Source organism: Saccopteryx leptura, chromosome 1 (genome assembly GCF_036850995.1).
Source record: "Saccopteryx leptura isolate mSacLep1 chromosome 1, mSacLep1_pri_phased_curated, whole genome shotgun sequence".
Lineage (NCBI taxonomy): Eukaryota > Metazoa > Chordata > Mammalia > Chiroptera > Emballonuridae > Saccopteryx > Saccopteryx leptura.
In genome coordinates this window covers 244,328,675-244,342,235 of record NC_089503.1, presented here as the reverse complement: position 1 = coordinate 244,342,235, position 13,561 = coordinate 244,328,675, and the positions used below count along the sequence as shown (strand labels likewise).

The following is a 13,561-nucleotide window of genomic DNA, read 5'->3' as shown; positions in this document are numbered from 1 at the left end:
GCAGGATGTTCAATGGTTAGAGCATTGTTCTGAAGCACAGAGGTTGCTGGTTCGATCCTTGGTCAGGGCACATACAAGAACAGCTTGATATTCTTGTCTCTCTCTCTCTCTCCTGTCCTCTCTTGTTGAAATCAGTAAATTAAAAAAAAAATTTTTTTTTAAGTGACACTGTCACTCCGAAACAAAAACTCGTCTGCCTGTCTTGCGGGGCTTGGAGAGTGAGACCTGGTGGGTCTGGGAGCTTGGGGTCAGAACGTGGAGTCCAGGAGGCCATGGGAGGGACTGGACTTGGGTTTGTGGGGTCCTGGAATCCTGGGTGTAATCTCAGATGGTGGCTTGGCTGTTCTGAACCCACCTCCCCTCTGTGAAGTGGGGATGGCAGGCTGTACCCCTCAGCAGATGGCAGTAGAATTCTAAGGGGCACAAAGAGGGCAAATCAAGGTAGCACCTATGGGCAAAAGGAGGTGTCTCCAAACCCCCAAACCCACAGTGACAATGATGTTCCTGGGTGGGGGTGGCAGTGCCAGGAAGCCAAGTGGAGCAGTCCTGAGACTCTCCCACTTACTGAGGGCCTGGGCTCCCTCCATCTGGGTCTAAGCTAGGGTGCAGAGGCCTCCTTTGGTCTGATGGGCTGGTGGTCCTCTGTCCCCAGCCTTGGTCCCTCCCCACTGTGGACCACTTGGGTGGTCTCAGCAGAGGAAGAAACAGGATCAGGGATAGAGAGGCTCAAGGCCAACAGTAGACAGGGATGGATTTGGCCTCTATCTGCCTGGGAGCTAGGCTGGGGAGGAAGCTGGTATCTCCCACCTCCAGGTCCTGCAGCTGATATCCTCTTTAGGTTCATGAGTCCCAGGTAATGTGTGGAGGTTGTCCTGGGAGTGGCAGGTCCATTAATGGGGGTCTGGGAGGCAGTGATTTTCTTCCAGTGACTGTTCTGCAGCCCCTGTGCCAGGCCAGGTGGAGGTCCCACCTCCTTTCCCCTTTCATCTGCTTCAGGAATGGGTGACATGGCTAGCCATGCTCTATGGTATCCCTGTGGGGATGTTTCTGTTTGGGAGTTGGGTCCAGAGGGAGGGCTAGAATGTGTCCCCCACCCACTGGTTTGGGTTATGCATGGGAGTGTGGGGGCAGGAACAGAGTTCCCACCATGTTGTACCCACCCTAGATTGGTATGTGAGCACAAAAACCATTGGGGATTTTTTCATCTCAACCAGACTTTGAACTTGGTACCCAGCCAGACCCAGTTACAGCAGTACCCCTCTCCTGTCCCTACACTGACCTGGCTATTGTGGGCACTCAGCCCCATGTCTCCGTCTCCCTGTCAGCCCAAGATCTTGGTTTTATGGGGCTTCATTCACCATGTGAGCCAAATTGCCCCTTTGCCCAGCCCAGCCACCAGCCATGCAGTCCCCTAACCAGCCCACTCTGTGGGTCAGGCACCCCATTTTGCCTCCATTTCACGGACCTGGAGTAAGTGAGTAGATAAAGGCCATGCAGAAGCCAGGCCCTATTGGGCGTCACTCCTCTCAAAGAGGCAGCCAGGTCTGGGGCTGGCCAAGGGCTGTCAGGGACACTGCACGTATTCTGGGGGCAGAGGTGGGGTATCCAAGACAGACCTGTGGACTATGCATCTGGGCTATGTCTTACTGAGACTGGCCCAGGGCTGATTCTGTGCCCTTTTCCCACCTTTTGTACCCACCTTGTCCCATTTATTTTCTCTTGCTTTGGCTCTGGGGCTCTTGCACTCAAGTGTACTCCTGTATCCTCACTTTCCAACCCTGCACTACTTTGGGGCCCTGACTTTCCCTGAGGTCCCAGTCTCCCCCTTCCTGGTGGGGAAATGTTTTCTTGGCCCCTCGAAACCCTGGGAGTGGGCACTGAGGCCTCAGGGGCTTCACTGGGGGCAGCAGACAGAGACAAGCGGGCTCTGCCCCATTAGGGTGAGGTATGGGCACCCAGGGCCCTGGCATGCTGCCTACCCCACCAGTGCCTCAGTTTCCAGTCTGAGAAGCCCCCCTATTTTTTTTTATTCATTTTAGAGAGGAGAGGGAGAGGGAGGGAGAGAGAGAGAGAGACAGACAGACAGACAGACAGACAGAGAGGAGAGACAGAGAAAGAGAAGGGGGGAGGAGCTGGAAGCATCAACTCCCATATGTGCCTTGACCAGGCAAGCCCAGGGTTTCGAACCGGCGACCTCAGCATTTCCAGGTCGACGCTTTATCCACTGCGCCACCACAGGTCAGGCCGCCCCCCTATTTTTGAGTGAGGTCCCTAATTAGTTGTTATTAGCTCCTAATGACTTGATAATTACCAATAGGGGCTAATGAGCAGCTTGCCAGGTGGTTGTAGGGAGGGGGGAACTGGCAAGATTGAGGTGGCCATGAAGGGCAGGTCTGGGAGCCCTGATGGATGAGGGATCACCCAGGGATAGAAGGGCTGCCTGGAGGAGCAGACTTTGGCAGGGTGATCCAACTAGGGGCAAAGGTGTGGCTGGCAGGGGTAGAAGAGGGAGCAGGAAGTCTGAGAGCCTGGAGAGCCCTCTGCCTGGGAAAGATCCCAAGTCAAGTCACTAACCCCTTAGTGAGAATTTCCATCTCTGTCTGCTGCAACCACAGAATTTCAGAATATTAGGCTAAGGCCCCAATGGAGGAAATGAAGGCTTTGTATTTTATGCACCAGGACACTAAGCACCAGGCTTGGTTTTGGGGTTGGGCTTCCCCACACAGGAGTGAGGCACCCACCCCTAGCTCACTAGCCAACTTGGAACCAGGAATGCCAATACAGAAGTCCATTACTATTTTATTATATTTTTAACAAGAAAGATAGAGACAGAGAGAGGGACCGATAGGGACAGAGAGGTAGGAAGGGAGAGAGAGGAGAAGCATCAAATTCTTCGTTACCACAGTTCATTGATTGCTTTCTTATATGTGCCTTGACCCGGGGGGCTACAGCAGAGCAAGTGACCCCTTGCTCAAGCCAGCAACCTTGGGCTTCAAATTAGTGCTCAAGCCAGCGACCATAGGGTCATGTCTATGATCCCTCGTTCAAGCCAGTGACCCTGTGCTCAAGCTGATGAGCTCACGCTCAAGCCTGTGACCTCAGGGTTTCGAACCTGGGTCCTCTGTGTCCCAGGCCAACACTATCCACTGCGCCACTGCCTGGTTAGGCAAGGCTATTGCTATTTTAGAGTCAGGAAGGGAGAAAAATATGGCCCACTTAAGCAGCCAGAGTTCTGGTGGAGGGGGCTTCTCCTGGGACACACCTGCCTGGGGTCCTCTCTTCCCCATGTAGAGGCCCTTGTTTGCACCTCAAGACTATAATACTTTGAATCCTTGGCCTTTGTTTGACCAACAAACATGTATTAAGTGTAGGGCCTGTGCTGGTCACCGGGAAAGGATGGAGAGGAAGCCAACACCCACTGTCCAAAAGGGCAGACAGTATGCTTTATGGAGGCAAAACTATGATATTGTAATGAGATATATGATAAGTTGGGGGAGGCAGGGAAAAGCATTGTAGGCAGAAGGAAGAGTGTGTGCAAAGGCCCTGGGGTGGGAACAGGAACAGCCAGGAGGCTGGTGTGGCTAGAAAGCAAGCAGAAGGTGATGAGGGTGGAGGTGTCAGGACCACATGGGGCCTTGGAAAGACTTTTTTTTTTTGTATTTTTCTGAAGCTAGAAACAGGGAGAGACAGTCAGACAGACTCCCGCATGCGCCTGACCGGGATCCACCTGGCACGCCCACCAGGGGGCGACACTCTGCCTACCAGGGGGCGTCGCTCTGTCGCGACCAGAGCCACTCTAGCGCCTGGGGCAGAGGCCAAGGAGCTATCCCTAGCGCCCGGGCCATCTTTGCTCCAATGGAGCCTCGGCTGCGGGAGGGGAAGAGAGAGACAGAGAGGAAGGAGAGGGGGAGGGGTGGAGAAGCAGATGGGCGCTTCTCCTGTGTGCCCTGGCCGGGAATTGAACCCGGGACCCCTGCACGCCAGGCCGATGCTCTACCACTGAGCCAACCGGCCAGGGCCAAGACTGGTTTGTGTTTTTTTTTGTATTTTTCTGAAGCTGGAAACGGGGAGAGACAGTCAGACAGACTCCCGCATGCGCCCGACCAGGATCCACCCAGCACGCCCACCAGGGGGCGACGCTCTGCCCACCAGGGGGCGATGCTTTGCCCCTCTGGGGCGTCGCTCTGTTGCGACCAGAGCCACTCTAGCGCCTGGGACAGAGGCCAAGGAGCCATCCCCAGCGCCCGGGCCATCCTTGCTCCAATGGAGCCTCGCTGCGGGAGGGGAAGAGAGAGACAGAGAGGAAGGAGAGGGGGAGGGGTGGAGAAGCAGATGGGTGCTTCTCCTGTGTGCCCTGGCTGGGAATCGAACCCGGGATTTCTGCATGCCAGGCCGACGCTCTACCACTGAGCCAACCTTTTATTCTGAGCAATGGGCAGGGTTTTGAGCCGTTGGATCACAGACATTCAAAAAAGTGAACACTGGATTTTGAGAGGCCAGGAGACTAGCCAGCTTGGTGGGGCACAGATGTCTGGCCTGTTAACCAACAAAATGGCCTTGGTTTCTGATGCTTTTTTCAGAAGATGAAGAGAGAATGATGGTGACGTCTGGTGCAGGGGGAGACAAATGTAATGGGGGACACAGATGGAGATAGAGGGGGAGGAAAGGGTCACACTGTGGCCCCACATTCCTATGTCCATTCTGGTCTCAAGAAAGCATTGCAGAGTGCTAGGCTTTCTTTCAGGCTACTTGTGCATTCCAGGTATTGTGCCGCTGATAGGAAACTGAGGTCTAGAGTTGTTGGGGGTTAGGACAGCAGGCCTTATAGCCTATCAGCCCCTCCATGGTTCCTCCATCGTGGTCTCTCCCACAGGGCCTGGCATGGGTACCAGCCAGTCCCCAGGTGGGTGCTTGGCCACTGCTACCATAGATCGGCTGGTCAATGGGGCTTTCAGTAGGACCAGGACGGAGTGAAAATGACTTTTCAAAAAGCTTGGAGCGGGCCCTGGCCAATGGGTCAGTGGACAGAGTGTCAGCCTGGTGTATGGACGTTTTGGGTTCAATTCCTAGTCAGGGCACACAGGAGAAGCAACCATCTGCTCTCCCCCATCCCACTTCCCCTCTTGCAGCCAGTGGCTCAATTGGTTTGAATGTGGGCCTGGGCACTGAGGATAGCTCTGTTGGAACACATCAGCCTCAGGTGCTAAAAATAGCTTGGTACTTGAACATCCACCATTGATGGCATTGCGGAGTGGATCTTGGTTGGGGTGCACGCAGGAGTTAGCTTCTCTATCTCCCCTCCTCTCCTCTCACCTAAAAAACAAACAAACAAAAAAACCTGAAGCGGCTTCTGCATCAGTCAAGCCCAAGGGGCTGGAGGACATGGTTAATCAATGAGACACCCATGCCCGGCCAGCCTTGCGGCAGCCTGAAAAATAAAATGCAAGGCTGACTCTGGTCGCATCCTGATCCTGGCTCTGTTCCAGCCTGATCCCCACTTTGTGACTCTAGCTGCCAGACACATTTATTCTACAAAAACTCTCTCACCTCTGGGAGGTGATGAGCTCCCCATACCTGGACAAACTCAATAGAATGGGATAGGAGCCGGAGGAGAATCTGCTCCTTCTCCCTTGAGAACTTAAATTCTGTGAGCTTCAATCTTAGTTGTAGACTTGAAATCACTGTTGTAGTGATGGATGGGGGAACTGAGGCACAAGTGAGCAGGGTCTTCTGCCTGCCTCATTCCATCCTCTAGGGGTCCCAGGAGCCCCTGTCCTGCCTGATGCTGCATCTCAGGGGTAGCAGGGAGCCAGCTTCTGCCATCTGATAATCCTGCAGCCCCCTCAGGTGCCGACCGTGCCAATTAGCGCTCCCAGCATGGAAGCCCTGCTGAGCTCCCTGCCACAGACTGGGGCTATTGGCAGGATGGGCACAGAGGTAACGGCAGGGCTGGGATTTCAGCAGCCTGTACCCTCCCTGCTGCCCAACCTGGCTGGACCTCAGTTTCCCCACATGTACAGGGAGAGAGGAGACAGGAGTAGCCTGGGAGCCTTCCCTGCAAGTCTTGTTGCTCAGGCTTTTTATGTGCTAATAAGCCCCTCTTAGGAGGCCACCCTTGTCCAGGCCATCCAGGCTGCGTTTACATGTCAGGGACTCAGGGGACCCTCTCCAGAAGATCTAAGGGCTCCTGGCGGTGTAACCCGAGGCAGTGATGGAAGAGAAGCTGCCAGTCTCTGGCTCAGCTGACCTCCATCCTCCTAAGACAAGGCTGGGTCAGGAAGGCTGCCCCAGGAAGGGGCTCAGGCTGCGTGACAGTCTAAAGGGACCTCCCTGGCAAAGACTGGGAGTCAGGGCTGAGGAGCTGAGATGTCATGGGTTGGGAACCTAATGGAGTGACCAGGAGCTTGGGGGAGGGTGAGGCAGCTGTCAGATTCTGGAGGCTCTGGAGAGAGGATGCAAGACTCCCTGGGGTCACACAGGATGGAAGGGATGGGGCTGCTGGTCCAACTCAAGACACCTCTGAGCTAGGCCAAGGGAGTGTCTGAGAGTTCTTCACTCCGAGCTCTGCCACCTGCGGGGAAACTGAGGTTAGTGGAGGTAGCGCTTACCCCAGAGGAGGCCAGAACTCGGGGCCTGTGTTCCTGTGCCACCTTAGGCTTTCTGGGCAGGGAGATCTGCTGCGGAAGGAAGGCTAAGGAGCTGCATATGATGGGCAGGATGGGGGGCTGTCTAGAGAAGGAGGCGTAGAAATCAAGCCATAATAACGTTTCTGGAGATCTTCTTGGTGGGGGAACAGCTAGTACATGGCAAAGAAACCTGCTTACCCAAGAAAGGCCCAAATATCGGGCCGGGGGTGGGGGTGGGGGGTGGGGATGGGAAGGGGAGGTGCTTCCGAGTCACCTGATACCTGGTCGTTTGCATGTTACCCAGAATGCCTGGTGGCAGCCCCTCCACCTCCACCTCCACCTCCTCCTCCTCCTCCTCCTCAGCTCCAACCACGTTGTGAGCCCGGGGCTCAGGCGCCTGCCAACTGACCAGTCTGCTGAGCCAGAGACCGGGTGTGTGCCAAACAGGGGACCTTGAGCTCGCACCCTGGAACCTCTCAGCATCCGCCCAGCGGTCTCCTACGACCGACCCCGCCACGTGCTGACCACGTCCTCACGCTCTCACTCCCTGAGCTCACCTCCTCCTGCTTTGCATCCCTTGACCCGCCCCCGCTCTGGTCCCTTTCCTTACACTTGTTATCCCCGACCACGCTGACATCTGGTGCCGCTACCGAGCTGGCTCTGCCCAGCGATGACCACCGGCCCCGCCCCCAGGTTCCACGTGGGCGCGGCAGACGACCACGGGGGCTACACGGTGGAGGTGAGCATCAACGACTACCTGGACATCTATTGCCCGCACTACGGGGCGCCGCTGCCTCCAGTCGAGCGCATGGAGCACTACGTGCTGTACATGGTCAACGGCGAAGGCCACGCCTCTTGCGACCATCGGCAGCGCGGCTTCAAGCGTTGGGAGTGCAACCGTCCAGCGGCGCCGGGGGGGCCGCTCAAGTTCTCCGAGAAGTTCCAGCTCTTCACGCCCTTCTCGCTGGGCTTTGAGTTCCGCCCGGGCCAGGAATACTACTACATCTGTGAGTGGGTAGGCGGGGCGGGGCGGGGCTAGGAAGCGGGAAAGGGAGCGGGATCGGGAACGGGAGCGAGCGAGGCCTAGGTAGAGTCCAGGGCGTGGTTTCGGCCCGGCTCCCTAGTCCAGCGCAGGCTTCTCTCCTGGGGAGTCCGTCTGGTGGATGTTCTCATTATCCTCCCAGCAAAGCCCCGGAGGCCCACTGTCAGAGTCCCCATTTTGCAGGTGGGGAAGCTGAGGCTCAGCGGGGCTTAGACCATACATAGGACCCCAGCCTCTAGATCGACTACTGGACCTCTGGGCTAGGGGAGCCGATGGCCCCACTGTTAATCTGTCTCACGCTGAGACCAGGGCTGCGCATTCCTCAGAGCGCCAAGGGGGCAAACTGAGCCATAAGGAGCCTGGTGGGAGAGTGGAACTTGGTCAAAGCCAGAGGAGAGAGCAAACCCCTTGTTCTACCTGGCACAGCCTGGCGTGGGCAAGGGTCTCCCAGCCTCTGCCCCTGGCACGCCAACCCAACGTCTGTTGCCGCGAAGGGACCCAACTTCTCGACATTCCGTGTCCCGCTGTGTCAAATTCAACTCCACAAGGTCCCGTTTTCTCTTTTTCTGCTGTATTTGGACATTTTCTTTTTTTTAATTCAGAGAAGAAGGGTGGGCTGGAGAAAGGAGGTGTTTTTTGTTTGTTTGTTTGTTTTTAATTAAAAAAATATTTTTTTAGAACCACAGAGAGAGGAAAGGGGAGAAAGAGAGAGAGGCATTCGTTATTCCAGTTGTACACTCATTGGTTGCTCCCCATATATTCCCTGACTGAGGATCAAACCCTCAACCTTGGTGTTTAGGGATGACACTATAACCAACTGAGCAACTTGGTCAGGGCCAAGAAGGTGTTTGTTTGTTTGTTTGTTTGTTTGTTTTTAAAAGTACTGGGCGTTAGCCCTGGCCGGTTGGCTCAGTGGTAGAGCGTCGGCCTGGCGTGCGGGAGTCCTGGGTTCGATTCCTGGCCAGGGCACACAGGAGAAGCGCCCATCTGCTTCTCCACCCCTCCCCCTCTCCTTCCTCTCCGTCTCTCTTTCCCTTCAGCAGCCAAGGCTCCATTGGAGCAAAGTTGGCCCGGGCGCTGAGGATGGCTCTATGGCCTCTGCCTCAGGCGCTAGAATGGCTCTGGTTGCAACAGAGCAATGCCCCAGATTGGCAGAGCGTAGCCCCCTGGTGGGCATGCCGGGTGGATCCCGGTCGGGTGCATGCGGGAGTCTGTCTGACTGCCTCCCGGTTTCCATCTTCAGAAAAATACAATGAATGAATGAATGAATGAATGAATGAATGAATTGAGAGAGAGAGAGGGAGGGAGGGAGAGAAAGAGAGAACGAGAGAGAGAGAGAGAGAGAGAGAGAGAGAAAGAAAGAAAGAAAAGTACCGGGATCGAACCGTAATGTTGGTGTATTGGATGATGCTCTAACCAACTGAGCTACCTGGCCAGGGCAGAAGGTGTTTAAGTTCTTTGATATAAAAAGAATTACATTTTCTTTCTGAGATAGGAGTTACTTACACAAAGATCATTATTGCCGGTTTGATCCCTGGTCAGGGCACATACAGGAAGGAACAGCTTGATGTTCCTGTCTCACTTTCCTGCCTCTCTTTCTTTTTTTTCTTTTTTTTTTTTTCTTCTTTTTTTTGTATTTTTCTGAAGTTGGAAACGAGGAGGCAGTCAGACAGACTTCCGCATGCGCCTGACCGGGATCCACCCGGCATGCCCACCAGGGGGCGATGCTCTGCCCATCTGGGGCGTTGCTCTGTTGCAACCAGAGCCATTCTGGCACCTGAGGCAGAGGCCATGGAGCCATCCTCAGCGCCCGGGCCAACTTTGCTCCAATGGAGCCTTGGCTACGGGAGAGGAAGGAGAGGGGGAGGGGTGGAGAAGCAGATGGGCGCTTCTCCTGTGTGCCCTGGCCGGGAATCGAACCCGGGACTCCTGTATGCCAGGCTGACGCTCCACCACTGAGCCAACCGGCCAGGGCCTCCCTGCCTCTCTTTCAAAAAAAAAAAAAAGAAAGATTATTACTGTAGTTATTTGTCTTATCTCCGTTATATGTTATTTTTATTAAGTGCTCTTTATCTTCATCTCCCTGAGTGAGGGCCTTCTGCGAGGTGGGGGGCAGAGATGGCAGCTGAAGACAGAGGACAGGCTGAGGGAACAGGTGAGGATAGGCCCAGCTATAGCTCTGTAAGTGTACCATACCTATTTATGTGTGTGCACTCTGCTGACCCCCTCCTTTCTGATTCATGGCTGAGCTGTGGCACCATCCCTGCCCCCTCCAGGGCCCTTGTCATGTTGGCCAGGAAGCAGGGAGCAATAATGGTGGCATTTTAGGCATGAGGACCCAGTGTGCTTCCACCTCCACATGACCTCTGAAGTGTGGTTTCCTCCAAGAGATGCGGAACCTGCCTCCCTCTCAGGGTAACTGGTTTCTGTTTTCTCCCAGATAGAAGTACTGTAATCTTTTTCCAGAGTACCTATTGTGTACTAGCTGAGGGCCAGATGGGGGTGATTTGCCAACAGGCACCCAGAGAGCAGGGATTTGATTCCATGTCAACCATTTGGTTGTAGTGAGTTTTGGCTGATAAATTGAAAACAAACTTTTTTTTTTTTTTTTTTTTAACAGGGACAGAGAGAGAGTCAGAGAGAGGGATAGATAGGGACAGACAGACAGGAAAGGAGAGAGATGAGAAGCATCAATCATCAGTTTCTCATTGCGACACCTTAGTTGTTCATTGATTGCTTTCTCACATGTGCCTTGACCGTGGCACATTGCTTTCTCACATGTGCCTTCAGCAGACCGAGTGACCCCTTGCTCGAGCCAGGGGCCTTGGGTCCAAGCTGGTGAGCTTTCTTTTTTTTTGCTCCAGCCAGATGAGCTCGTGCTCAAGCTGGCGACCTTGCGGTCTCAAACCTGGGTCTTCCGCATCCCAGTCTGACACTCTTTATCCACTGCGCCACCGCCTGGTCAGGCAGTGCAAGGAGGTTTTTGCCACCCCCTGCCCTGCTAACTCAGAAACCCTCTCTTCCAGCTGCTACGCCACCCAATGCTGTGGACCAGCCCTGCCTGCGGCTGAAGGTTTATGTTCGGCCAACCAGTAAGTACTCAGGGAGTTGGGCAGGGTCCAGACCTCCACCCTTGTGTCCCCAATGAGGACCCACTGAGTGGTCAGTGTAGACAGGAGATGATCACAGAACAGCCTGGGGAATCTCACAACCTCAGCAAAGGCAGGCTCACCCTTGAGAGTCAGTTTCCCCATCTGCAAATCAGGACAACATTTCAAACCTTCAAGAGTGAAGGTTGAGCCATGGCTGGGTAGCTCAGTTGGTTAGTGTTATCCTGATATGCCAAGGGTGTGGGTTAGATCTCTGGTCAGGGTATGTACAAGAGTCAACCAATGAAATAGTGAATAGGTGGAACAACAAATTTCTCTCTCTCTCTCTCTCTCTCTCTCTCTCTCCCTCTCTCCTTCTCTTCCTTCTTCTCTCTCCCTGTCTCTCCTTTCTTCCTACCTCTCCCCTACTTTAAAATTAAAACAAAACAAAACAAAAAAAATGGAGTGAAGGTTGAGGCCCATCTCCAAGCCCCTCACTGAGGCTGTAACCGCCAGGTGTGGGCATCAGAGAAGGGCCTGTTTTCTGAGCTCTTGAAACACCATAACCACACCCAGAAACGAGGGGGCTCCTGAAGCCTTGAGACTTCACCCGGGTGCCAGGCTCACAGTAGTTGGGTGCCAGCTATTTACTTCAGTGTATGCGGAGGTACAACCTCAACCAAGGTGGACAGAAATCTCAGTGCCCCCGGGGGGCGGGGCAGCCAGGTTTGAGATATTTAATGATATTCTGGTTGGGATATGCTCTAGGAACCAATAGGAAGCAGATGGGGTGGCCACTTAGGGAGGGGTCTGGGCCACCACTGACTGTTCTGTCTCCATGTCCCCTAGATGAGACCCTGTATGAGGCCCCTGAGCCCATCTTCACCAGCAATAATTCATGTAGTAGCCTGGGCAGCTACCAGCTTTTCCTCAGCACTGTCCCAGTGCTCTGGACCTTCTTGGGCTCCTAGTCCCCGCCTGCAGGATGCCGGCCCCACCTGACGAATGCATCCAAGACCAAATAGAGACGTCTGGCTTTCCTATGACTGGTGCTGTCACCACCTGCAGGACAAGCTGCAAGGACAGAGGGCAGCCAATATCCCTTGATGCCTGAGGGGCAGGGTGTCAGTGCAGCCCCTGGCCAGACCATCACATCAGGGGCACAGGAGAACCTGAAAAACTGTCAGTGATATTGGGCTTTTTGTTTATTTTTTATGGTTGGATCAGAAAGACTTGAGTTTTTAATTTAATTTATTCCTTGTTATCTTATCGCCAGTGACTTTGGGAAGGAAACAATGGATAGGATGGAGGCTCCTTGGCCCCCTGGGAAATGGGGATGGGGAACCCCTAATCTGGTTGCTCCATTTTTTGGGTCCTGGCTGAAGGTCAGGGCAGACCCTCCCAGGTGCCCCAGGGCTGGCCAGTATGAGGCAGAAGGGGCAAGGTAAGAGCCCCAGATTCTGGCCCAGGAATCCGCCCACCTCAGACTCCTGTCACCATCAGTCCCACCCTCTTCATGGCTGATGATAGTTTCCCAGAGTGGAAACTCATGCTGTTTCACCAGAGGCCACTGTGGAGCCCTGGCCAACTTGGAATCACGGCTCCCCACCCTGACCCACAGCCTCTTAAAATCACCTCTGAGCCCAAGAAGACGTTACATGTCTGTAAATAGAGCCAGCAAGTATATACTGTGATTTATTTTTACTGTATTACTAAAGACAAACTGGACATTTTCTTTTTACCTCACACCTTCATAGGGGGTGTCTTTATTTTGGTGTGGGGGGTAAACTTTTTTAGAGTAGAAGCCACTCTTTGCAATAAGCTTGTTCATCTGTCAGAGCCCCCTTCCTCTGCTCTATGACTAATAATGTTTATAAGAAAAAAAGAAACAGGACAAAACAAAATGAATCCCCAAAAAAGAACCCCCCTCCAAAAGATACTTTAATGAAGCAAACAGTGCATTTATACAGATTTCATATTTCTACCTGCCTTTCCTGATCTGTGTTTTATATATATGATATATAAATATATAGTGTGTCCATAAAATCATGGTGCACTTTTGACCGGTCACAGGAAAGCAACAAAAGACGATAGAAATGTGAAATCTGCACCATATAAAAGGAAAACTCTCCCAATTTCATACCTATTCAGTGCAGTTCGATGTGGGCTCACGCACAGATTTTTTAAGGCTCCTTAGGTAGCTATCCCTTATAGCCTCTACAGACTTGTCACTGACTGATGGCCTACCAGAACAGGGTTTCTCCACCAAACTGCCGGTTTCCTTCAACTGCTTATCCCACCGAGTAATGTTATTCCTATGTGGTGGTGCTTTGTTATAAATGCGCCGATATTCACGTTGCACTTTGGTCACGGATTCGAATTTAGCGAGCCACAGAACACACCGAACATTCCTCTGTACCGTTCACATCTCGACTGGCATGGCCGTGGGCTGCTCCGCTGTATACACAGTGTTACGTCATCACCTGTACATGCGCACATGCTGCCACATCACCCTACAGAAACTGGGAGGGTTTTCCTTTTATTTGGTACAGATTTCACATTTCTATCATCTTTTGTTGCTTTCCTGTGACCGGTCAAAAGTGCACCATGACTTTACAAACACACTGTATATGGTACACAGCTGCTGGGAGACCACCAGGCATGCCAGTTAGGGAGGTTTTTGTAGGGGTTGGTGTGGACAGTGGTGTTGCCACGCCTGGAGCTGGAGATGGGGCCTACCCCCTCCCATCACAATCAACTTTGGATTCTGTATTTTTTTATAATAAAACGAGCATAAACTTTTA

General features: G+C 53.3%; 2 protein-coding genes across 2 annotated transcripts in view; both read left to right on the top strand.

The window, feature by feature from the left end:
* The window catches only part of FAM174C (family with sequence similarity 174 member C), a 22,688-nt gene extending 15,286 nt beyond the window's left edge, over positions 1–7,402 (top strand). The window contains exon 4 of the transcript XR_010746160.1: positions 7,320–7,402. The gene's annotated coding sequence lies outside the window, so the exon portion shown is untranslated. The remainder of the gene's footprint in view (positions 1–7,319) is intronic.
* The window catches only part of EFNA2 (ephrin A2), a 17,617-nt gene extending 4,056 nt beyond the window's left edge, over positions 1–13,561 (top strand). Inside the window, exons 2-4 of the mRNA XM_066342093.1 lie at positions 7,320–7,633; positions 10,695–10,760; positions 11,607–13,561. Coding sequence (XP_066198190.1) covers positions 7,320–7,633; positions 10,695–10,760; positions 11,607–11,728 — 502 coding nt within the window. The 3' untranslated portion in view covers positions 11,729–13,561. The remainder of the gene's footprint in view (positions 1–7,319; positions 7,634–10,694; positions 10,761–11,606) is intronic.